Here is a 22852-nt window from a genome sequence, read left to right as displayed (position 1 = left end):
TCCTGTGGGAGACCAAGAGTAGCACCATTTGCAGAAAGAAAGCTGGGGGGTAAGGGAGGCACATAGATGGTGGCAGAGAGCTGAGGGGTCCTGGCCTCTCTCCCCACCCGGCAATATGCAGACAGTGCCGTGCCTGTGCGTGTGCCTGTGCGTGTGCCTGTGCGTGTGCCTGTGCGGCTGGAGAAGTCTTCGGACTGCAAACCACCCAAGAGGTGAGGGAGCCCCAGGTGCCCCGAACCATGTGGGGTAAAGTCAAGGTAAGTGCATGTCTGGAGGGCTGGGGTGGGAAGTGGAGGCAGTTCTGGGGCACAGAGATTGTAGGCAATGAGAATGGAGAGGCATGAAGTCCAGGAGCAGCACAGCCTAGAGGGTAGGGGTCTAGAATGGGAAGACTTAAGACTGAAGGAAGGAATTGGGGTAAGTTTAGTGGGGCGGGAAGCCCAGAATAGATTTAGGAGGGTGGGGTCTGGAATTAGAAAGTTAAGGTTATAAGATTCCGAACCAGAGGAATCTTTAGGGAAAAGTCTAGATTCCATAATCAGAAGCATTTGGAGGCTGAATTATAGAACCAGAAGAATTTGGATCTGATATCAAAGACAGCTGGAAGCTGTGAGGCTTAGAAGCAGAGGAATTTATAGAATAAGGCACAGAATCAGAAAAAGCCTGGCTGGGCTCAGTGGCTTATGCCTGCAGTCCCAGCACTTTGGTGAGGCCAAGGAGGGAGAATTGCTTGAGCTCAGGAGTTCGCGACCAGCCTGGGCAACATGGCAGAACCCCGTCTCTATTTTTTTTTTTTTTAATAAAAAAAGGAAAAACAAAAGCCTAAAATCTTGAGTTCTAGAACCAGAGAGATTTGGGGACCATAAGATCTAGAATCAGAAGGAGTTGAGGGTGGTAAGATCTAAAACCAGAGAACTGTATAAGGCAAAGTCTAAAATCAGAAGATATTTGAAGGCTGAATTCTAGACCCAGGGTAATTTGGAGTCAGATCTTGAGTGAGCAGGAGCTGGAAATGATGAAGTCTAGAGCCAAAGGAACTTACGGAATGAGGTCTAGAATCAGAAGGCACTTGTAAGTCAGTTCTAGAACCAGAGAAACAGCAGATCACCAGATCTTGAATCAGAGGACCCTGGAGGTAGCACTGTCTAGAAGTTGTGTAGTCTGGAACTAGTGAGTGGTGCAGGTCATGAGGTTCAGAATCTAAGAGAACTGGAGCATTGTCTGGTTCTAGAAGAACTGGTTATTATAAGGTAAGGACAGGGCTGGGCATGGTGGCTCATGCCTGTAATCCCAGCACTTTGGGAGGCTGAGGTGAGCAGATCACTTGACGTCAGGAGTTCAAGACCAGCCCAGCCAACTTGGCGAAACCCTGTCTCTACTAAAAAAAAAAAAAAAAAAAAAAAAAAAAATTAGCCGGACATGGTGGTGGGCTCCTGTAATTCCAGCAACTTGGGAAGCTAAGGCAGGAGAATCGCTTGAACCCAGGAGGCGGAGGTTGCAGTGAGCCTAGATGGCACCACTGTACTCCAGCCTGGGCAACAGAGAGAGACTCCATCTCAAAAAAGAAAAAAAAAAAAGAAAAAAAAGATAAACACATCAAACTCTCTGTACTTGTTTTTGATGAGGGCAAATGAGTCTTGTGTATAGAGAACTGCAGAAAAATAAGCTGAACCTCATAAGGTCTAAAACAAAAGTGATTTAGAAACTAAGAAGTCCAGCCAGGCGTGGTGGCTCACTCCTGTAATTTCAGCACTTTGGGAGGCTGAGGCGGGTGGATCAGTTGAGGTCGGGAGTTCAAGACAGCCTAGCCAATATGGCGAAACACTGTCTCTACTAAAAATATAAAACTTAGCCGGGCATGGTGGCACACGCCTGTAATCCTAGCTATTTGGGAGGCTGAGGCCCAAGAATCGCTTGAACCCAGGAGGTGGAGGCTGCAATGAACCAAGATTGCACCACTGCACTCCAGCCTGGATGACAAAGTGGGACTCTTGTCTCAAAAAAAAAAAAAAAAGAGAGAGAGAGAGACTGACCAGGCGCAGTGGCTCACGCCTGTAGTCCTAGCACTTTGGGAGGCCGAGGCAGGCGGATCACAAGGTCAGGAGATCGAGTCCATCCTGGCTAACATGGTGAAACCCAGTGTCTACTAAAAATACAAAAAATTAGCCGGGCATGGTGGCGGGCACCTGTAATCCCAGCTACTCAGGAGGCTGAGGCAGGAGAATGGCATGAACCCGGGAGGCGGAGCTTGCAGTGAGCCGAGATCCTGCCACTGCACTCCAGCCTGGACGACAAAAAAAAAAAAAAAAGAAAAAAGAAAAAAAAAGAAAAAAAAAGAGAGATATTAAGAGGTCTGGATTTGGAACCAAATATATTACCAATCAGGAGGAGTGGAACCAACAGGAAGCTTGGCGTTGTGGGGTTCAGAACCAGAGGAAATCACTGAATATAAGATCTGGAACCAGGGGGAGTTGGAGGGTGTGAGATCTAGAACAAGAGAGATTAATTTATAGGAAGAGGTCTAGAACCAGAGGAAGTTAGTGAATTCTAGAACCAAAAGAATCTGGGAGTCATAGACTGTAGAGCCAGAGGGAATTAGAGGTTGCGAGGCCCAGAACCAGACAATTTTTGGGGACCGTGAGGTTTGAAAACAGGCAGAATGAGAGGTTGGTGAGGTCCAGAACTAGAAAGAGCTGAAGATGGTGAAATTTGAAGCAGAGGGATTTTAGAGAATGTGAGTCCTAGCTGGGCACAGTGGCTCACGCCTGTAATCCCAGCAATTTGGAAGGCTGAGGCAGGTGGAGCACTTGAGGTCAGGAATTCGAGACCAGCCTGGACAACGTGGTGAAACCCCGTCTCTGCTAAAAATACAAAAATTAGCTGGGCGTGGTGGCACATGCCTGTAGTCCCAGCTATTTGGGAAGCTGAGGCAGGGGAACCACTTGAACTCAGGACGTGGAGGCTGTAGTAAGCCGAAGTTGCACCACTGAACTCCAGCCTGGGTGACACAGCAAAACTCTGTCTCAAAAAAAAAAAAGAAAAAAGAAGAAGAAGAAGGAGAGGAAGAGGAAGAGACGAAGAGGAAGAGAGGAAGAGGAAGAAGAGGAAGAGAAAGAGGAAGGAGGAGGAAGAGGAGGAGGTCTAAAGCAGACCACATTGGAGGTTGTGTGGTCTAGAACCAGTGCAGGTCAGAGGTTATACAGTCTGGAACTGGAGCAGGTTGGAGGTTGCATAGTTTGGAAGCAGAGGAAGTGGAAGGCTGCTCCTGAAGTAGGAGGACCATGAATAAAGTCAGTGTCCAGGCAAAGCTGGGGGCAGCAGGAAGCCCAGAGTGGAAGGGGCAGGCAGGGCTGGCAGGCAGGGCTTGGGGGGCTTTGGCCTCAATTAGAAGTCGCTGGGAGTAACGTCTGGCCCAGGGCCTCCCCCCACTGACACCTGAGGAGGGGGGGAAGATCAGAGTCCCACATTCTTACAGACCCCAGGCAATTCATCATGATTAAAAACCATATCACGAAATTGACAAAAATAAAAATAATAACATAAGGATAGAAGGAAACGTGATCACACTGACCTGTGGATCATTGTTCTCCCCAGAACCTGGAAACACAGATATGACCCCCTGCCAACCCTCCCCACCCCTAATTCCCCAAAATAAAGCCAAGAGAGGCAGAGAAAGGGATAATGAGGTAACCAAGTATTGAGAACCCCAAGAGAAATCCTGAGAGGAGGAGGAGGGAGCCAGGGACCCCCTCCCAGAGGTCACTGAGCTGAGACTACCCCAAAGAGCCCCCAGACTGGGAGCAGGCAGAGGGGTGAGGGCTGAGGTAGGCCCGAGGTGGGCAGGGGGCACATAGAGAGGAGAGGGGCCCCTCTCCTGGCATCCCCATCCTGTGCGTTGGCTGCCGGCTTGGAGTGTGGTTGAGGTCCTCTCTGGGGGAGGAGAAGGCAGATGGGGAGAGGAGGCGGCTCAGTCGGCTTGGGCCGAGCCTGCCGTTGGCTGGAAGTGGTCCCTGGGCTGGGTAGTGTCCTCGTCTGAGTACGGAGAGAGCAGTGAGGGGCCCAGGCCTGCAAAGATGAAAGATAAATCAGAGGACAACCATAACCCCAATGTTTGAAATAGTGTTTAAAATCTGAAGGAAATAGAACACTTGAACAAAGGATTTTTAGTAAAGTAATTGTACTTTTGCACAGAGGGGTGCCTCTTTGGCTAGTTACCAGGAGAGCACGCTTGAACAAAGGGGCACGAGAGCCTTTAGTTTTGACGCAAGTCTTGCTTTTGTACTTTTTTTTTTTATTGGCTGGGGTCGGGTTATACAATTTAAACTAATTTCGGTTGGCTAAACATTTGATTTGTTTAGATAAGATGGGCACGTTAAAGAAAGCGGAGAGGAAAGGGGAAGCGGTGTCCGCAATGAGTTAGAAAGTTAGTCCTTTTTTTAAATAAGGAAAGGAACGTGAGCTGGTATTGATAACGCCTGGTATTGTGGCGTGTCTGGGCATTCAAAAAAGGCAAAAAGGAAAAAAGGAGAAAAAGGGAAAAAGGCGGTGGGGAGAGGTACTATGAATGAAAGAATAAAAGATTGCTTGGATTATTTGAAGAGAAACCTCATCAGATCCCACACCAACCCGTCTCCCCTTCCTGGGACTTAAAAGCCTGGGTGGTGAGGGAGGCCTGCCTGGATTCAAACGGCAGTGACATCTTGGGCACGTTCCGCTCTTTGAACCTCTCTGGGGTGTTCAGGACTGCAGTGAAGAACCCGAGTCCAGAGCCAGATACTGCCCTAGTTTGAATCCAGGTGTTGATATTTACTTGCTGTGTGACCTGGGGCAGGTGACTTCACCTCTCTGTGCCTCAGTTCCCTCATCTGTAAGATAGGCTAATAACAGCACCTCCCTCTTGGGCTGTTGTAAGGAATAAATGAGTAAATCTATGGAAGGTGCTTTGAACCATAACTAGTACTGGTGAAAAAGCAGTTAAGTCAGCTGTTGTTACTTGGGAAACCAGGATACTCACACGTACTTCATTTATGAGAGTTTATTCATTCAAAACATATTTACTGTCGGGCGCGGTGGTTCATGCCAATAATCCCAGCACTTTGGGAGGTCAAGGCAGGTGGATTACTTGAACTCAGGAGTTCAAGACCAGCTTGGGCAACATGGCGAAACCTCGTCTCTACAAAACATACAAACATCAGCCAGGCATGATGGCACATGGCTGTGGTCCCAGTTACTTGTGGGGGCTGAAGTAGGAAGATTGCTTAAGCCCAAGAGGTCGAGACTGCAATGAGCCATGTTTGTGCCACTGCACTCTAGCCTGGGTGACACAGTGAGAACCTGTCTTAAAAACAACAACAACAAAAAAACCCCGACACATTTACTGAGCACCTACTTTGTGTCAGGTACTGTGCCAGGTGCTAGAGAGACAGCAGTGACCAGGATGGATGAATCTCCCTGCTCTTGTAGGACCGACATTCCAGTGAGAAGCACCAATTGGATCAGGTACATACAAGATTTAGCACAAAGCTAGACACAGCACAAGTACGTGAATCTTAGCTCCTCATTCACAAATACGTGCTGTGAACTTCCTCTATGCTCAACCACTGCCCATCCATGTGCACAAAGAAGAGTACAGCAGGGACCCAGACACCCCTGGCCCCCGCCCTTGAAGGCCTCATACCCAAAGGAGAAGACAGACAGTCATCAAATGATGACCCAAAGGCCTGTGTAATTATGGACTGTTACAAACCATTAGCACATGAAATCAGGGAGGGCTTTGTGTAAGGAGTAATATTTGATTTGAGATCTAAAGGATGTAGTAACATGGCAAAGAACAGAGGGAAAAGTATTCCAGGCAGAAGGATCAGGATATGCAAAGGCCCTGAGGCAGCCTCCTCGAGCAAGGTGACTTTAAAGCCATCACAATGCCCCACAGAGTCTCCATGCAGTCAGCCTTCACCTTTCTCTCCTCTCTGCTTCAGCTACAATGGCCTTGCTTTTCCCCAAATAAGAGAGAGACAGCCAGGCATAATCTCAGCACTCTGGGAGGCTGAGGCAGGAGGATCACTTGAACCCAGGAGTTTGAGACCAGCCTGAACAACACAGCAAGACCTCTTTCTCTACAAACATTTAAAAATTAGCTAGACATGATGAAGTGTACTTGTAGTCCCAGCTACTCGGGAGACTGAGATGGGAGGATCGCTGGAGCCCAGGAGTTCAAGGCTGCAGTGAGCTGTGATTGCACTACTGTGCTCCAGCCTGGGCAACAGAGCAAGACCCACCCTGTCCCTCCACCCCCAAAAAAGACAGATACAGTCTCCACCTAAGGGCCTCTGCACTTGCTGTTCTCTCTGCCTGGGACACTCTTCCCCCTGATATCGTCAGGACTCACTCCAGGTCTTTGCTCAACTATCACCTTCTCAATGAAACCACCCTGATCATACTGTTTAAAACTGAAATCCCCTACTCCAAACTCTTTTTCCTTGCATGCATCATTTCCCCTGTTACGCTTATTTTTATCTCCCACTCTTTTTTTGTTCATTTGTTTGTATTTTTATTTTTTGAGACAGAGTCTTGCTGTATTGCCCAGGCTGGAGTGCAGTGGTGTGATCTTGGCTCACTGCAACCTCCGCCTCCTGGGCTCAAGTGATTCTCCTGTCTCAGCCTCTCGAGTAGCTGGGATTATAGGCACCCACCACTGCGCCTGGCTGATTTTTGTATTTTTAGTAGAGACAGGGTTTCACCATGTTGGCCAGGCTGGTTTTGAACTCCTCACCTCAGGTGATCCGCCTGCTTCAGCCTCCCAAAGTGCTAGGATTACAGGCATGAGCCACCGCACCTGGCCTGTTTGTTTAAATAGAGACAGGAGCCTGGTGCGGTGGCTCACGTCTGTAATCCCAGCATTTTGGGAAACTGAGATGAGCGGATCACTTGAGCTCAGGAGTTCAAGACCAGCCTGGGCAATGTGGTGAAACTCTGTCTCTACTAAAAATACAAAAAAAAAAAGCCAAGTGTGCTGGTGCCCACCTGCGGTCCCAGCTACTCGGGAGGCTGAGGTGGGAGGATCGCTTGAGCCTGGGGGCACGCAGGCCGCAGTGAGCAGACAGTACGCCACTGCACTCCAGCCTGGGTGACACAGCGAGACCCTTCTAAAAAAAAAAAAAAAAAGAGAAAGCCTGTAATCCCAGCACATTGGGAGGCTGAGGCAGGCGGATCACAAGGTCAGGAGATCAAGACCATCCTGGCTAACGTGGTGAAACCCCGTCTCTACTAAAAATACAAAAAATTAGCTGGGCAAGGTGGTGGGCGCCTATAGTCCCAGCTACTCGGGGGGCTGAGGCAGAAGAATGGTGTGAACCCGGGAGGCAGAGCCTGCAGCAAGCCGAGATCGTGCTGCTGCACTCCAGCTTGGGTGACAGAGTGAGACTCCATGTCAAAAAAAAAAAAAAAAAAAAAAAAAAAAAAAGAGAGAGAGAGAGAGAGAGAAAGAAAATAAAAATGTGAAAAGAAATAAATAGAGACAGGATCTCGCCCTGTCACCCAGGTTGGAGTACACTGGTGCAGTCACAGCTCACTGCAGCCTCGAACTCCTGGGCTTAAGCAATCCTCCCATTTCAGCCTCCCATAACTAGGACAACAGGTGCGTGCCACCACACCCACCTGGTTTTAAAAAATTTTTTGCAGAGACAGGGTCTTACCATGTTTCCCAGGCTGGTCTCGAACTCCTGGTCTCAAGTAATCCTCCCCTCCACAGCCTCCCAAAACACTGTGATTACAGGCATAAAACACTCACCCAGCCCTCTTGCACTTTTTTATTTGAGACAGGGTCTCGCTGTGTTGCCCAGGCTGGAGTACAGTGGCACCATCATAGCTCACTGCAGCCTTGAACTCCCAGGCTCAAGTGATCCTCCCACCTCAGCCCCCAGAGTAGCGGGAACTATAAGCATGCACCACTATGCCCGGCCAATTAAAAAAATTTTTTTAGGCCAGGTGCGGTGGCTCACACCTGTAATTTCAGCACATTGGTAGGTCAAGGCAGGCAGATCACCTGAGGTCAGAAGTTCAAGGCCAGCCTGGCCAACATGGTGAAATCCCGTCTCTCCTAAAAATACAAAAATTAGCTGGACACGGTGGCACGTACTAGCTACTTGGGAGGCTGAGGCAGGAGAATCGCTTGAACCCAGGAGACAGAGGCTGCAGTGAGCCAAGATTTCACCACTGCACTCCAGGTTGGGCGAAAGGGCAGTGTAGAGACAAGGTCTCGCTATACTCTCCAGGCTGATCTCAAACTCCTAGCCTCAAGTGATCCTCCCACTTTGGCCTCCCCAAGCTTTGGGATTACAGAGCCACCTTGCCCAGCCTCCCTCTTGCACAGTTTCTCATACTCGTTTCTTTGTTACAGTCTGTCTCCTGCACTAGAATGTCAGCTCCGCGAGGGTAGAGATTTCTGTGTAATTTGTTCACAGTGAGTCCGCAGCCCCCGGAACCATGCCTGGTGCTTACAGCGTGCTCCATAAATATTTGTTACATGCATGAAGGAAAGAATAAACTGAACGACAGTGACTGTGGCTGAAACAGAGGGTGTGAAGCACAGCATGGTCTGAGATGTGGCAAAGACTGGACCCTACAGGGATCTGAATCCAAATGAGGAGCTTGATCTTTCTTTGACGGGCACTAGGGAGCCATAGAAGGGTTTTGAGCAGAGGAGGGCCAGGGTCCAATTCAGGCTCTGAAAAGATCCCTCTGGCTGATACCTGGAGGTTTCAAGTGAAGCTGTGCACTAGGAAATGACAGCTTGTCTCATGCTCTGTGGAGGGGCTGTGGGAAGCAGCATCACCACCATAGCCACATGGGAAGACATTTCCTTTAATTTGTTGTTGTTGTTGTTGTTGTTCATCTTAAACCATTTTTAGGCTGGGTGCAGTGGCTCATGCCTGCAATCCCAGCACTTTGGGAGGCCAAGGCGGGTGGGTCACCTGAGGTCAGGAGTTCGAGACCAGCCTGGCCAACATGGTGAAACCCCGTCTCTACTAAAAATACAAAAAATTAGCCAGGTGTGGTGGCATGTGCCTGTAATCCCAGCTACTCAGGTGGCTGAAGCAGGAGAATCGTTTGAACCTGGGAGGCAGAGGTTGCAGTGAGCCGAGGTTGCACCACTGCACTCCAGCCTGGACAACAGTGTGAGACTCCGTCTCAATAAATAAATAAATAAAATTAGAAATACAAAAAATAGGCCGGGCGCGGTGGCTCAAGCCTGTAATTCCAGCACTTTGGGAGGCCGAGATAAGTGGATCATGAGGTCAGGAGATCGAGACCATCCTGGCTAACATGGTGAAACCCTGTCTCTACTAAAAATACAAAAAACTAGCCAGGCATGGTGGCGCACGCCTGTAATCCCGGCTACTTGGGAGGCTGAGGCAGGAGAATAGCTTGAACTCGGGAGGCAGAGCTTGCAGTGAGCCGAGATCGTGCCACTGCACTCCAGCCTGGGCGACAGAGTGAGACTCCATCTCAAAAATAAATAAATAAATAAAGTGTGATCATAGGCGTGCAGGCTCCAGAGACCTAGGCTCGGGCTTCCACCCCAAAGGGCAGCTTTGGAGAGCCCCTGCCTCCCTTAGGGTCTCTCTTCCTCTCTTCTCCGCAGTGCCCATGAGAAGACAGAAGAGACAGGAGCTGCCATTTCCATCAAGGTCATCTCCAAGCACTGACAGTCCCTCAGCACCTTTGGAATGGCTCCATCCCTCTCATACCTCCCAGGGGAGAGGGTGCCCTGGGACTCTGGATACCCAGGTTGCTACTCACCCAGGGGCTCATTCAGGTCCAGGAGGTGGGTGCTGGGGTCCTGCAGCCTCCCTGGGGCTGGTCCTCCTGTCAGAAGGAAACTCTGTGGGAGAGAGAGACAAAGCCACCACCATTATCATCATCATCCTTAGTATCCCAGGAACGGCCGGGCTCGGTGGCTGTAATCATAGCACTTTGGGAGGCTGAGGCGGGAGGATCGGGAGGATCACTTAAGTCTGAAAGTTTGAGACCAGCCTGGGCAAGATAGTGAGATATCATCTCTACAAAAATTTAAAAATTAGCTGGGTGTGGTGGCAAGTGCCTGTAGCCCTAGTTACTTAGGAGGCTGAGGTGAGAGGATCCCTTGAGACCGGGAGTTTGAGGTTGCAGTGAGCTATGATCGTGTCACTGCATTCCAGTCTGGGCGACAGAGCCCCTATCTCTAAAAAAATAATAAAAATAAAATAAAATAAAAATAAGGCCAAGCACAGGGGCTCATGCCTGTAACTCTAGTGCTTTGGGAGGCCAAGGTAGGAGGACCACTTGAGGTCAGGAGTTTGAGATCAGCCTGGGCAACATAACGAGACCCTAGTTCTACAAAAAATTTTAAAAATGAAAGAAGCTGGGCACGGTGGCTCATGCCTGTAATCCCAGCACTTTGGGAGGCTGAGATGGGCGGATCATTCGAGGTCAGGAGTTTGAGACCAGCATGACCAACATGGTGAAACCCCATCTCTACTAAAAATACAAAAATTAGCAGGGTGTGGTGGCGCATGTCTGTAATCCCAGCTACTTGGGAGGCAGAGGTAGGAGAATTGCTTCAACCTGGGAGGAGGAGGTTGTAGTGAGCCAAGATTGTGCCACTGCACTCCAGCCTGGGTGACAGAGTGGACTCCATCTCAAAAAAGAAAGAAAAGAAAGGAAAGGAAAGGAAAGGAAAAAGAGAAAGGAAGGAAGGAAAAAAAAATATATATCCAAAGACAAGATGGCGCAGTGATTAAGGGCTACTGGGGTCCAGTGGCCACCCATCCGTGGTGTGACTTTGAGTCAGTTCCTGTTCAGTCATCCTACTTGTGTTCTTCCAGAGCCTCATTCCCCCTCCTCCTTCTTCCTTCTCCGGAGGACCTGTGCACAGGGACCGTAACAGCGTGCAATTTTGCTCTGTGTGATCCTGCTGGTTAGCTCACGGGAGATACCAGCAGGTGGGGTATTCATTCTTCCCTGTGAGTTGGCGGTGTCCCTCCCTGGAAGGTTTCAGCCCTCATTACCTGGACTCCACTCGCTGCAGGATCTGGTGACCACCCCACCCTGCACCTTCAGGCCAGGGCTGGTGCCCACTTCCCATGCTGTGCCCCAGGGTGCTGCACCAGCCTTGCTGATTTCCCTACGCTATATTAACACCTTTTTCAACAGTCCTGTTATTAAATTCTCCTCAACACTCCATGTGAGTGTGCTACCTTTCCTGTGCAGACTCTGATACAGTTGTTTAACCTCTTCTGTGTAAGCGTGTATAACAGTGACAAGAATATTTCAATAGTAGTTGTGGGGATTAAATAAGTTAATCATGCAAGGAATTTAGAGCAGTCAGTGTCTGGCACATGGTAGGCACTTAATAAGTGTAAGCTGTTACACATAGAGAGGGACTTTTTTTTTTTTTTTTCTGAGACAGAGTTTCACCCTGTCCTCTAGGCAGGAGTGCAATGGCGCGATCTCGGCTCACCTCCCGGGTGAGCAATTATTGTGCCTTAGCCTCCCCAGTAGCTGGGCCTACAGGTGTGCACCACCACATCCGGCTAATGTTTGTATTTTTAATAGAGACAGGGTTTCACCATGTTGGCCAGGCTGGTCTTGAACTCCAGACCTCAAGTGATTCTCCTGCCGCATCCTCCCAAAGTGCTGGAATTACAGGCGTGAGGCAATGCGTCTGGCCTGTAAACCGTTATATTATCAACCACATCTCATATTCAAACAACCCTTTTCAGAGTGAAGAACCAACGCACTGCTGGAAGCACTAGGGAGCCATGAAAGTTCCTAGAGGGAGGCCTTGCAGAAGTGACATAGTCCAGTCTGGCTTTTTTATTTTTATTTTTTTGAGACAGGGTCTTGTGCTGTCATCCAGGCTGGAGTGCAGTGGCACAATCATGGCTCACTACAGCCTTGACCTCCCAGGCTCAGGTGATCCTTTCACCGCAGCCTCCTGAGTAGTGGGGACTACAGGCACATGCCACCACACCCGGTTAACTTTTTAATTTTTTTTTTTTTTTTTTTTTTTTTTTGTAGAGACGGCATCTCACTATGTTGCCCAGGCTGGTCTCGAACTCCTGGGCTCAAGTGATCCTCCTGCCTTGGCTTCCCAAAGTGCTGGGATTACAGGCGGGAACCACTGTACCTGGTCCCGGCTTTTAAAAAGGGTATTGTGGTTGCCATTGTGCAGAATGAATAGTTGAGGAGAGACTGGAGGAGGGACACTGTGGGAGGCTGCTTTTGTTTGTTTGTTTAGATGGAGTTTTGCTCTTTGTCGCCCAGGCTCGAGTGCAGCAGCAGGCTCACGCCGCCTCCTGGGTTCAAGTGATTCTCCTGTCTCAGCCTCCAGAGTAGCTGGGATTACAGGCATGTGCCACCACGCCTGGCTAATTTTCGCATTTTTAGTAGAGATGGGGTTTCACCATGTTGGCCAGGCTGGTCTCAAACTCCTGACCTCAGGTGATCCGCCCACCTTGGCCTCCCAAAGTGCTGGGATCACAGGCATGAGCCACCGGGCCCGGCCGTTTGGTTTGTTTTTGTACACCATTTATGGTCAGCCCACTGAGTGTCAGCTAAGGGCCTAATTTCGTTTAATCCTCATGGCAGTCCCGTGAGATGTAACTATTCCCACTTTCTGGATGAGGAAACTGAGGCTCCACGTGGTGATGTCACCTGCCCGAGGTCTCACAGCTACTGGGTGGCAGACCTGGGACTTGAACCCAGGTCAGTCTGATTCTAGTGTCTGCACTTTGAACTCTGCACTAGTAATCCAAGGCCAAGACCTGTTCTAGTTTGGGGAGGGGGTCCCATGGGAGCAGAGAAGCTTCCTGCAGATACCAGCCACATGCCATTTCTCCCCTTACGCTGCTTAGTTTTCCTTCTTTGCACTTACTGCTTTTTTTTTTTTTTTTTTTTTTGAGGGAGTTTCGCTCTTGTTGCCTAGGCTGGAGTGCAGTGGCACGATCTCAGCTCACCGCAATCTTCTCCTCCCGGGTTCAAATGATTCTCCTGCCTCAGCCTCCTGAGTAGCTGGGATTACAGGCATGTGCTACCATGCCCAGCTAATTTTGTATTTTTAGTAGAGATGGGGTATCTCCATGTTGGTCAGGCTGGTCTCAAACTCCCGACCTCAGGTGATCGACCTGCCTCGGCCTCCCAAAGTGCTGGGATTACAGGCATGAGCAACCACGCCCAGCTGACTTACTGCCATCTTACATATATTGGCAGAGGTTTTTTTTGTTTTTTTTTTTTTTTTTTTTTTTTTTTTTGAGACGGAGTCTCGCTCTGTCGCCCAGGCTGGAGTGCAGTGGCGCGATCTCGGCTCACTGCAAGCTCCGCCTCCCGGGTTCACGCCATTCTCCTGCCTCAGCCTCCCGAGTAGCTGGGACTACAGGCGCCCACAACCGCGCCCGGCTAATTTTTTTTTTTTTTGTATTTTTAGTAGAGACGGGGTTTCACCGTGGTCTCGATCTCCTGACCTTGTGATCCGCCCGCCTCGGCCTCCCAAAGTGCTGGGATTACAGGCGTGAGCCACCGCGCCCGGCCTTTTTTTTTTTTTTTTTTTTTTTTGACAAGGTCTCACTCTGTAGCTCAGGCTGGAGTGCAGTGGCGCGATCTCGGTTCACTGCAGAGGTTTTTAATACCCATTAGTGAAACTAGAAGATTAGGCTTCAGTCTCAGCTGGCCCACTGACTTTTTGTACGACCCTCAACCAGCCCCTGCCCCTGTCTGGTTTCCTATCTATAAAACAGGAGGTTTAAGCAGGCTAGGTAATGAAGGCCAGAGAATCCCATTAATCCCCCAACACACCAGGCTGAGGGGAAACAGCAGAAAGTTTTCGGGTTCTGGGCTGGGGGACCTTTTGGGAGGTCTCACTCCCAGCAGCTCCACTCCCTCGTCCTCGTCCTCTGCGCTCTGGGCCAGGGTCCTGGAGGAAAACAGGCAAGAATCTCAGGACACAGCAAACCTGGGCAAGTGTGGGTAACAGTGTAAGCAGGTGATGAGCATTCGTTCAGTCCTCTGAGTACCTATTTATTCCTTTACTCACACACCCACCAGTCCATCCATCCATTCATCCACCAATCCACCTTCTCATTTATCCAATGATCCATCACCCACCCACTCACCCAAACAACCTCTATCCATTTATCCTTCCATTCATCCACCTATTTATCCACCTAGTTGTCCTCCATCTATCTATCCATCCTTCCACCCAGCCATCTACCATCCACCCATCTATCCATCCATCCGCCATCCATCCACCATCTGTCTGCCAGCTATCCACTATCCATCCATCCATCCATTGATCCATCCATCCATCTATCCATCCATCCATTGATCCATCCATCCATCCACTAATCCATTGATTCATCCATCCATCCATCCGCCATCCATCTGCCATCATCCATCCATCCATCCACCATCCATCCATTCATCCATCCATCCACCCATCCATCCGCCATCCATCCACCATCCATCAATTCATTGATTAATCCATCCATCCATCCCCCATCCATCCATCCATCCGCCATCCATCCACCATCTGTCTGCTAGCCATCCACCATCCATCCATCCATCCACCCACCCATCCATCCATCCATCCATTGATCCATCCATCCATCCATCCATCCATCCATCCATCCATCCATCCTCCATCCATCTGCCTTCCAACATCCATCCATCCATCCATCCATCCATCCATCCATCCGTCCATCCATCCATCCATCTTCCATCCATCTGCCTTCCAACATCCATCCATCCATTCATCCATCCATTGATCCATCCATCCATCCATCCATCCATCCATCCATCCATCCTCCATCCATCTGCCATCCACCATCCATCCACCCATCCATCCATCTATTAATCCATTGATTCATCCATCCATCCATCCGCCATCCATCTGCCATCATCCATCCATCCATCCATCCATCCATCCACCTGCAGTCCATCCACCATCTGTCTGCCCACCATCCACCATCTATCCATCCATCCATCCATCCATCCATCCATCCATCCACCATCCATCTGCCATCCATCTACCATCCATGCATCCATCCATCCAGCCATCCATTAATCCATTGATTAATCCATCCATCTGCCATCCATCTGCCATCCATCCACCATCCATTAATCCATTGATTAGTCCATCCATCCATCCATCCACCATCCATCCACCATCCATCTGCCATCTGTCTACCATCCACGCATCCATCCATCTGTCCGCCATCCATCCACCACCCATCTGCCATCCACCCACCAACCATCCATCCATCCATCCACCCACCCATCCATCTGCCATCCATCCACCATCCATAATCCATTGATTAATCCATCCATCCATCCGCCATCCATCCACCATCCATCTGCCATCCATCCATCCACCATCCATCTGCCATCCATCCATCTGCCATCCATCTGCCATCCATCTACCATCCATGCATCCATCCATCCATCCATCCATTAATCCACTGACTCATCCATCCATCTGCCATCCATCCACCATCCATCTGCCATCCATCCACAATCTATCCATCCATCCGCCATCCACCATCCATCTGCCATCCATCCACAATCTATCCATCCATCTGCCATCCATCCATCCATCCGCCATCCATCCATCCATCCATCCATCCGCCATCCATCCGCCATCCATCCACCATCCATGCATCCATCCATTAATCCATTCATTAATCCATCCATCCATCCGCCACCATCCATCTGCCATCCATCCACCATCCATCCATCCATCCATCCATCCATCCATCCATCCATCCATCCATCCTTCCAGCCACCCATCAATCCATTGACCCATCCATCCATCCTTCTGTCTACCCGGACATCTATCTATCATCCATCCATCCATCCATCCACACTTATACACATACATACATACACCCTTTCACCTACACATCCATCCATCTGTCCTTCCATCGACCCATCCATCCATCCATCCACCTGTCCACCCATTGAAGTGCCAACTATATTCATTAATAATTCCCTCCCTCCCTCATTTAATAGGTCTTTATCAGGCACCCACTTTATAGCCAGTACCAAGCTGGGAGCCTTGGAAGATACCAAGACGTATCCATAAGGATAAGACCACTCTGGATTCGAAATGAGCACATGCTTGCAATTTAGTTCTAGACAGTTTCTTTTCCTTTTTCCTTTCCTTCCTTCCCTCCCTCCCTCCCTTCCTTCCTTCCACCCTTCCTTCCTCTCTCTCCACTCTCTCTCTTTCTTTCATCTTTTTTTTTTTTTCCTTGACAGTGTCTCACTGTTGCCCAGGCTGGAGTGCAGTGGCACAATCACAGCTCACTGCAACCTCGATCTCCTGGGCTCAAGAGATCCTCCCACCTCAGCCTCCCAAGTAGCTGGGACTACAGGTATGCACTACCACACCCAGCTTAATAGTTTCTCTGACACTGCAACAATGTCTTCTAAACTCTGACAAAAATTGTCACTAGATCAGATATAACTTTGTTCCAAAGGAGACAGCCCTGGTTGACAGGTGAGAGCTCTGGTTGACAGGATTTGGATAAATGGTGAGAGCAGTGGAGGGCACTCCAGAAGGGGTGTACGGCCTAGGCAAAGGCATAGAGATTGGCACAAACTTGGCAGGTGCTGGGCCCACTGAGGGCCTGGCTGGAGCAGAGATCAGGGTTAGAGAAATGGTGAGGGATGAGGCTGAAGCAGGAGGCAGGGGCAAGACGGGGTGAGGGGATGCTCCCTTGATGTCCCCCCTTTACTGTGGCTCACCTCTTCCGAGCCCCAGCCATGGAAGAGGATGCTGAGGGGTTCCCTCTGGAAGGGTTGGAGCAGCTCAGCCGGGGGTCACTACCCCAGCGGGGCAGCAGAGAGGGCTCAAGGGCTGGAGGTGACAGGCCATGGAAGCTCTGAGCGCGGGGCCGGGGGACAGCCCCCAGAGGTCTGTGGTAGGCCCTGGGTAGCTGCTCGCTGGCGTTGAGCTGGAAGTCATCATCCATGGAGATGTAGGGGGCCAGCATCTCCAAATCCAGAGCATCGGCATCCTGCGGAGGGCAGGAGGGAGGTAAGAGCATAAGCCTTGGACTTGGGTGGACCTTGGCTGACGTCCCAGCACCACCACTTCTGAGTTCTGTGACTGTGGCCAACAGTCTGAGCTTCAGTTTCCTCATCTGTAAATGGGTATAAGGACTCCCTGAAGAGCATGTTAGAGAAATCCTAAATTGGGTCAGAAGCATGGGAGCTCACACCTGTAATCCCAGAGCTTTTAGGAGGCTGAGTTGGGAGCATCAGTTGAGGCTAGAAATTAAGAGACCAGTCTGGGTAACATAGCGAGACCCCCACCTACACAAAAAAGAAAAAAATTAGCCAGGTGTGGTTGCCCATGCCTGCAGTTCTAATTACTCAGGAGGCTGAGGTGGGAGGATTGTGTCAGCCCAGGAGTTTGAGGTTGCAGTGAGTCATGATCACACCATTGAAGTCCAGCCTGAGTGTCACAGTGAAACACTGTCTCAAAAAAGAAAAGAAAAAAAAGAAAAGAAAAGAAAAAAAAAGAAATCCTAAATACCTCAGAGAAACTACTGGTCAAAATCTGAACATTGCGGCCGGGCGTGGTGGCTCATGCTTGTAATCCCAGCACTTTGGGAGGCCGAGGCGGGTGGATCGTGAGGTCAGGAGATCGAGACCACGGTGAAACCCCATCTCTACTAAAAATACAAACCGGGCGCGGTGGCGGGCGCCTGTAGTCCCAGCCACTCGGGAGGCTGAGGCAGGAGAATGGCGTGAACCCGGGAGGCGGAGCTTGCAGTGAGCCGAGGTCGAGATCACACCACTGCACTCCAGCCTGAGCGACTGAGCGAGACTCTGTCTCAAAAAAAAAAAAAAATTCTGAACATTGAGAAGACTCAGTGAGGGCTTAGAGAGAAGTGGGAAACATACTGGAAACCAGAGGAAAGGGAATTTTTGTCCTGTAGTGGCTGAAAGTTTAGCAACACTGCTGCTTGCAGTTACGTAGAAAGTAGAAAATACAACAAATACACTAGGTGGTCCAGCTAAGACTCCCAGCCAGAGTGTTGAAGGGGCTGCCTGATTTCTTCTTGTTACTTACAGTAAAAGGTTAAGAGGAGAGAGAGATAAAAAATATTTCTCCTAAAGGAAGAGATGTTAAACATGAAGGAGATAGGACTTGAAGGTTTTGAATATTCTCAACCTCCTTGTGCAGTGAATAATTAACTGTACCCAAAGAGAGGTCTGGCTTTTGTCCCAGCTCCTGGAAGGTAACCTCTAAACCTCTGGAATTTTCTGAGTGATAGGAGTGTCTTTGCTATTCACTGTGGGTCTTTTGGATAATCTGTGCTAACCAGGTGACTCATGGTGAGCCCCTAGAAAGTTTATGCTAATGAGATAACTCAGGATGGAGGCTGGCCATGCAGAAAAAACAACCACTGTGATTAGAGGGTTGGGGCTTTGGTCCACACAAAATCAGCTGGATCCAGGGAAGGTAGGCGTGGCATTGGAGACTGAATTCAATTACATGGGCAGTAATTTGCGCAATCATGCCTATGCAATAAAACCCCAATAAAAACTCTCAACATCGATGCTTTGGTGAGTTTCCTGAGTTGGCATTACTCTGCACATATTGCTACATATCAATGCTGGGAGGATAACATGTCCCTGAGGACAAGAAAACTTTCCATTTGGGACCCTCCAGTCCCAGATTCCACCTATGAATATCTTCCTTTGTCTGTTTCTGATTTGTATTCTTTTGTTATGATAAAACCACCATCCTAACTATAGCACTTTCTGAGTACCATGAACACTTCTAGCAAATTATCAAACCTGAGGGAGTCTACAGGAGTCTGGGAATCTCCACATTGGTAGGCAGCTGGTCTAAAGTGAGGGTGGCCCTGGGGGCCCTCAAAATTGTGGCTGATGTCAGAAGTCTTGGGCAGACTCCGCAGTCTGGAGAACCATGCCATTAACCTTGAGTTTGGCTGACTGGAGGAGCCCTCCAGATGGGAAATGATGCTAACATTAAGGAGTGGTCTCTAGGCCAGGTGCGGTGGCTCACGCCTGTAATCCCAGCACTTTGGGAGGCCGAGGCGGGCAGATCACGAGGTCAGGAGATCGAGACCATCCTGGCTAACATGGTGAAACCCCATCTCTACTAAAAATACAAAAAAATTAGCCAGACATGGTGGTGGGCGCCTGTAGTCCCAGCTACTCGGGAGGCTGAGGCAGGAGAATGGCGTGAACCCGGGAGGTGGAGCTGGCGGTGAGCTGAGATCATGCCACTGCACTCTAGCCTGGGTGACAGAGCGAGACTCTGTCTCAAAAAAAAAAAAAAAAAAAAAGAAGTGGTCTCTGAGCCAGCCTGGTGAAACCTCATCTCTACTAAAAATATGAAAATTAGCCGGGCATGGTGGTGGGCACCTGTAGTCCCAGCTACTCGGGAGGCTGAGGCCAGACGGTCACTTGAAGCTGGGAGGTGGAAGTTGCAGTGAGCCAAGATTAAGCCACTGTATTCCGCCTTGGGTGACAGAGTGAGACTCCGTTTCAAAAAAAAAAAAAAAGAAAGAAAAAAAGGTGGTCTCTGAGCAATGAAGAGCACCCTCGGGCCAGGCACAGTGGCTCACACCTCTAATCCCAGCACTTTAGGAGGCCAGGGTGAAAGGATCACTTGAGCCCAGGAGTTCAAGATGAGCCTGGGCAATATAGTGAGACCCTGTCTCTATTTTTGTAATTGTTTTTTTTTTTTTTTTTTTTTTTTTTTTTTTTTTGAGACAAGAGTCTTGCTCTATCATCAGGCTGGAGTGCAGTGGCACAATCTCAGCTCACTGCAACCTCTGCCTCCCTGGTTCAAGTGATCCTCCTGCCTCAGCCTCCCGAGTAGCTGGGATTATAGGCATGTGCCAGCACGCCCAGCTAATTTTATTTTTATTTTTATTTTTGGTAGAGACAGGGTTTCACCATGTTGGCCAGGATGGTTTTGATCTCCTGACCTCGTGAACTGCCTGCCTCAACCTCCCAAAGTCCTGGGATTATAGGCGTGAGCCACCGTGCCTGGCCCCCAATTTTTTTTTTAAGTCCTAATGAAAGAACTTCTGATATTTGCCCACATGGATTTCAAAACTGCTATGGACCAGGGATATATGCATGCTCCTCTTCCCCGTCCTTTTTGAATAATAGTGTCTATTCCTGTCTCACCACTATATATTGAGTATGTGGGTGACAGATGACTCATCTCCATTAGTCCACAAGCCAAAATGTTGAGAGGAACTGTACTCAAGGAGTTTCCCCAGCACCCAGACCAGATTCAGATGATCAGATTCTGGACTTCAAGCTGATGCTGTAATGGGAAGAAACTTTGGGAGACTTTGGGGGGCCTTGAGAGGTGAGTGAGTGTATTTTGCATGAGAGAGAGACATCAATCATTGGAAGTTCCCAATGATCCCTGCCTCTTGATGTTCACACTCTTGTGTTGTTGCCTCCCACAGTGTACAGGATTGATCTATATGACCAGAACAATATGGCAGAAGCGATGGTTTGTCATTTCTGAGATTAGGCTATGAAAGACTGTGTCTTCAGTCTGGGACTTGTTCTTTCTGTCTCTCTGCTTCCCCATTTGTCTCTTCCTCTCTTTGTTGGATTGCTTGCCTTAGGGAAGCCAACTGCCATGTTGTGAGGACACTTAGGGAGTCTATGTAGAGGTTCATGTGATGAGGAACTGAGGCCTCCAGCCGAAGCAAAGTGAGGGACTGAGGCCTGCCAGCCACCTCGTGTGTGTGAGCTTGGAGGAAAACCTTCTAACCCCAGATGACTATAGCCCTGACTGAGAGTTTGACTTCAACCTCATGAGAGACTCTGAGCAAAAACCAGCAGCTAAGTTGCTCCTGAATTTCTGATACCCAGTCACCATGTGACATAATAAATAGTTGTTGTTTTAAGGTGTTAAGTTTTTAGACAATTTGTTACACAGCAGTAATAACTAATACATCATGCTGCTGTCATTTTATCTATGCACTCAGTAAATCATCCATCCAAATATCACCCATCCATTTTTCATCCAGCTATCAAAATATCCACCCAAACATTCATCCACCCACCCACTCATCCACCCATCAATCCATCCATTAGAATATCTGCCTAAACCTCATCCATTCATCCACCATCATCCACCTAATGAATACAATGGTCCATCCATCCATCCATCCATCCATCCATCCATCCATCCATCCATCTACTCATTCCTTTAGCCATCCCACTAACTTTCTCTAAAGCCACATATGTGAATCCCCAGAATGCAGGGCTAAGGATTACTCCTTCCATGCCAGCCCTTACCTGAGCTATATCTAAATCTGTCTCCACTGCCTCAGTGTCTTTCCCGGAGGTGAAGAGTCTGTGCACATTCTCTGTTCCCACAGGTAGTTCATCTGGGAGATCAGCCTGTGGAGAGATGGAGTAGAGACTTCAGGAAATCTTGAGCCTGGGAGGTGTCAACAGTAAGACAGTCTGCAGCTCAAAGGTAGAAGTGGGGATCAAATGCCCGGCATCTGGGGACAAAGGGGGTCCAATGGCAAATGCAATGAGTTTTGAGCCTGGGTATTCAAAAGTCAGAATGCCTGAGTGTATGTAGATCAACAGAGCAAACATGAAAGTTCCAGTTAGAAGGATCAGAGCCTGGCCAGGCTCAGTGGCTCATACCTGTAATCCCAGGACTTTGGGAGGCCAAGGTGGGTGGCACTTGAGATCAGGAGTTCAAGACCGGCTTGGCCAACATAGTGAAACCCCGTCTCTACTAAAAGTACAAAAATTAGCTGGGCTTAGTGGCACACATCTGTGGTCCTAGCTACTAGGGAGGCTGAGGCAGGAGAATGGCTTGAGCCTGGGAAGCGGAGGCTGCACTGAGCTATGACTGTGCCACCACACTCCAGCCTGGGTGACACAGTGAGACTCTGTCGCAAAACAAAAAAAAAAATCCGAAAGACTTTTTTTTTTTTTTTTTGAGAGGGAGTCTTACTCTGTCACCCAGGTTGGAGTGCAATGGTGTGGTCTCGGCTCACTGCAACCTCCACCTCCCGGATTCAAGGGATTCTCCTGCCTTAGCCTCCTAAGTAGCTGGGATTACAGGCGTCCGCCACCACACATGGCTAATTTTTGTGTTTTTAGTAGAGACAGGGTTTCACCATGTCAATCAGGCTGGTTTTGAACTCCTGACCTCAGATGATCTCCCCACCTTGGCCTCCCTAAGTACTGAGATTACAGGTGTGAGCCACCGTACCCAGCCTGAGGCCAAGATTTTCAAACAAATCCTCTGGTGTTAAAGGTCTTGGAGCCTGGAGTTTGGGGGGGAAACAATGGCGAGTTCAGCTGTCTCAGGAGTAAAGGATGAGGTCAAAGGTCACAGTCTGTATTTCTCTGGAGAGAAGATATTTTCTTGGGGTGGTGAGTGGGGATAGTCAACACTGGATAATATAGACTCACTGAGGTCAAAGGTCAGACTATCTTCACAACAAATAGTGATAGTAACAGGTATGATCTGTTGAGCACCAATAGGTGCCAGGCCCCTACTGAGTGCTTCTCATGAATACTCTCATTTAATGCTCAGAATAACCAATGATGTGGTGACATGTTATTATCTTTCTTTTATAGGTGAAGAAATTAAGGCCTCAAGAACTTGCCTGCCCAGCCAGGGTAATGCCACTGATAAATGGCAGATTTAGGATTGAATCCAGGTCTGTATAAATCAGGACATTAGACATTTTGACTCTTTGAGGTCAAAGTTCAGAGAACTGGATGCTTAGTCACAAGCTGGAGTGGGAGGAGGGTCATCTGTGCCAGTTCC

At 49.1% G+C, this 22852-nt stretch overlaps 1 protein-coding gene across 11 annotated transcripts in view; it reads right to left on the bottom strand.

The window, feature by feature from the left end:
• Nucleotides 1–346: 346 nt before the first annotated feature.
• Nucleotides 347–22852, bottom strand: part of LOC105478682 (hypoxia inducible factor 3 subunit alpha) — a 50303-nt gene continuing 27797 nt past the window's right edge. For 4 of the 11 annotated variants that reach the window (XM_071087205.1, XM_071087208.1, XM_071087199.1 and 1 more), the window contains 5 exons: nt 21349–21453; nt 16783–17054; nt 13834–13951; nt 9802–9883; nt 3987–5173 (listed from right to left, as the gene is read on the bottom strand). In XM_071087205.1, coding sequence (XP_070943306.1) covers nt 5055–5173; nt 9802–9883; nt 13834–13951; nt 16783–17054; nt 21349–21453 — 696 coding nt within the window. In that variant the 3' untranslated portion in view covers nt 3987–5054. Of the gene's footprint in view, nt 5174–9801; nt 9884–13833; nt 13952–16782; nt 17055–21348; nt 21454–22852 lie in introns of all 11 variants that reach the window. The other 7 variants (XM_071087206.1, XM_071087202.1, XM_071087209.1 and 4 more) reach the window with 5 other exon arrangements.

This window comes from Macaca nemestrina, chromosome 20, assembly GCF_043159975.1.
Source record: "Macaca nemestrina isolate mMacNem1 chromosome 20, mMacNem.hap1, whole genome shotgun sequence".
In the NCBI taxonomy this organism is placed as follows: domain Eukaryota; kingdom Metazoa; phylum Chordata; class Mammalia; order Primates; family Cercopithecidae; genus Macaca; species Macaca nemestrina.
The sequence above is the reverse complement of the archived record's forward strand: the minus strand, read 5'-3'. Positions and strand labels throughout refer to the sequence as shown.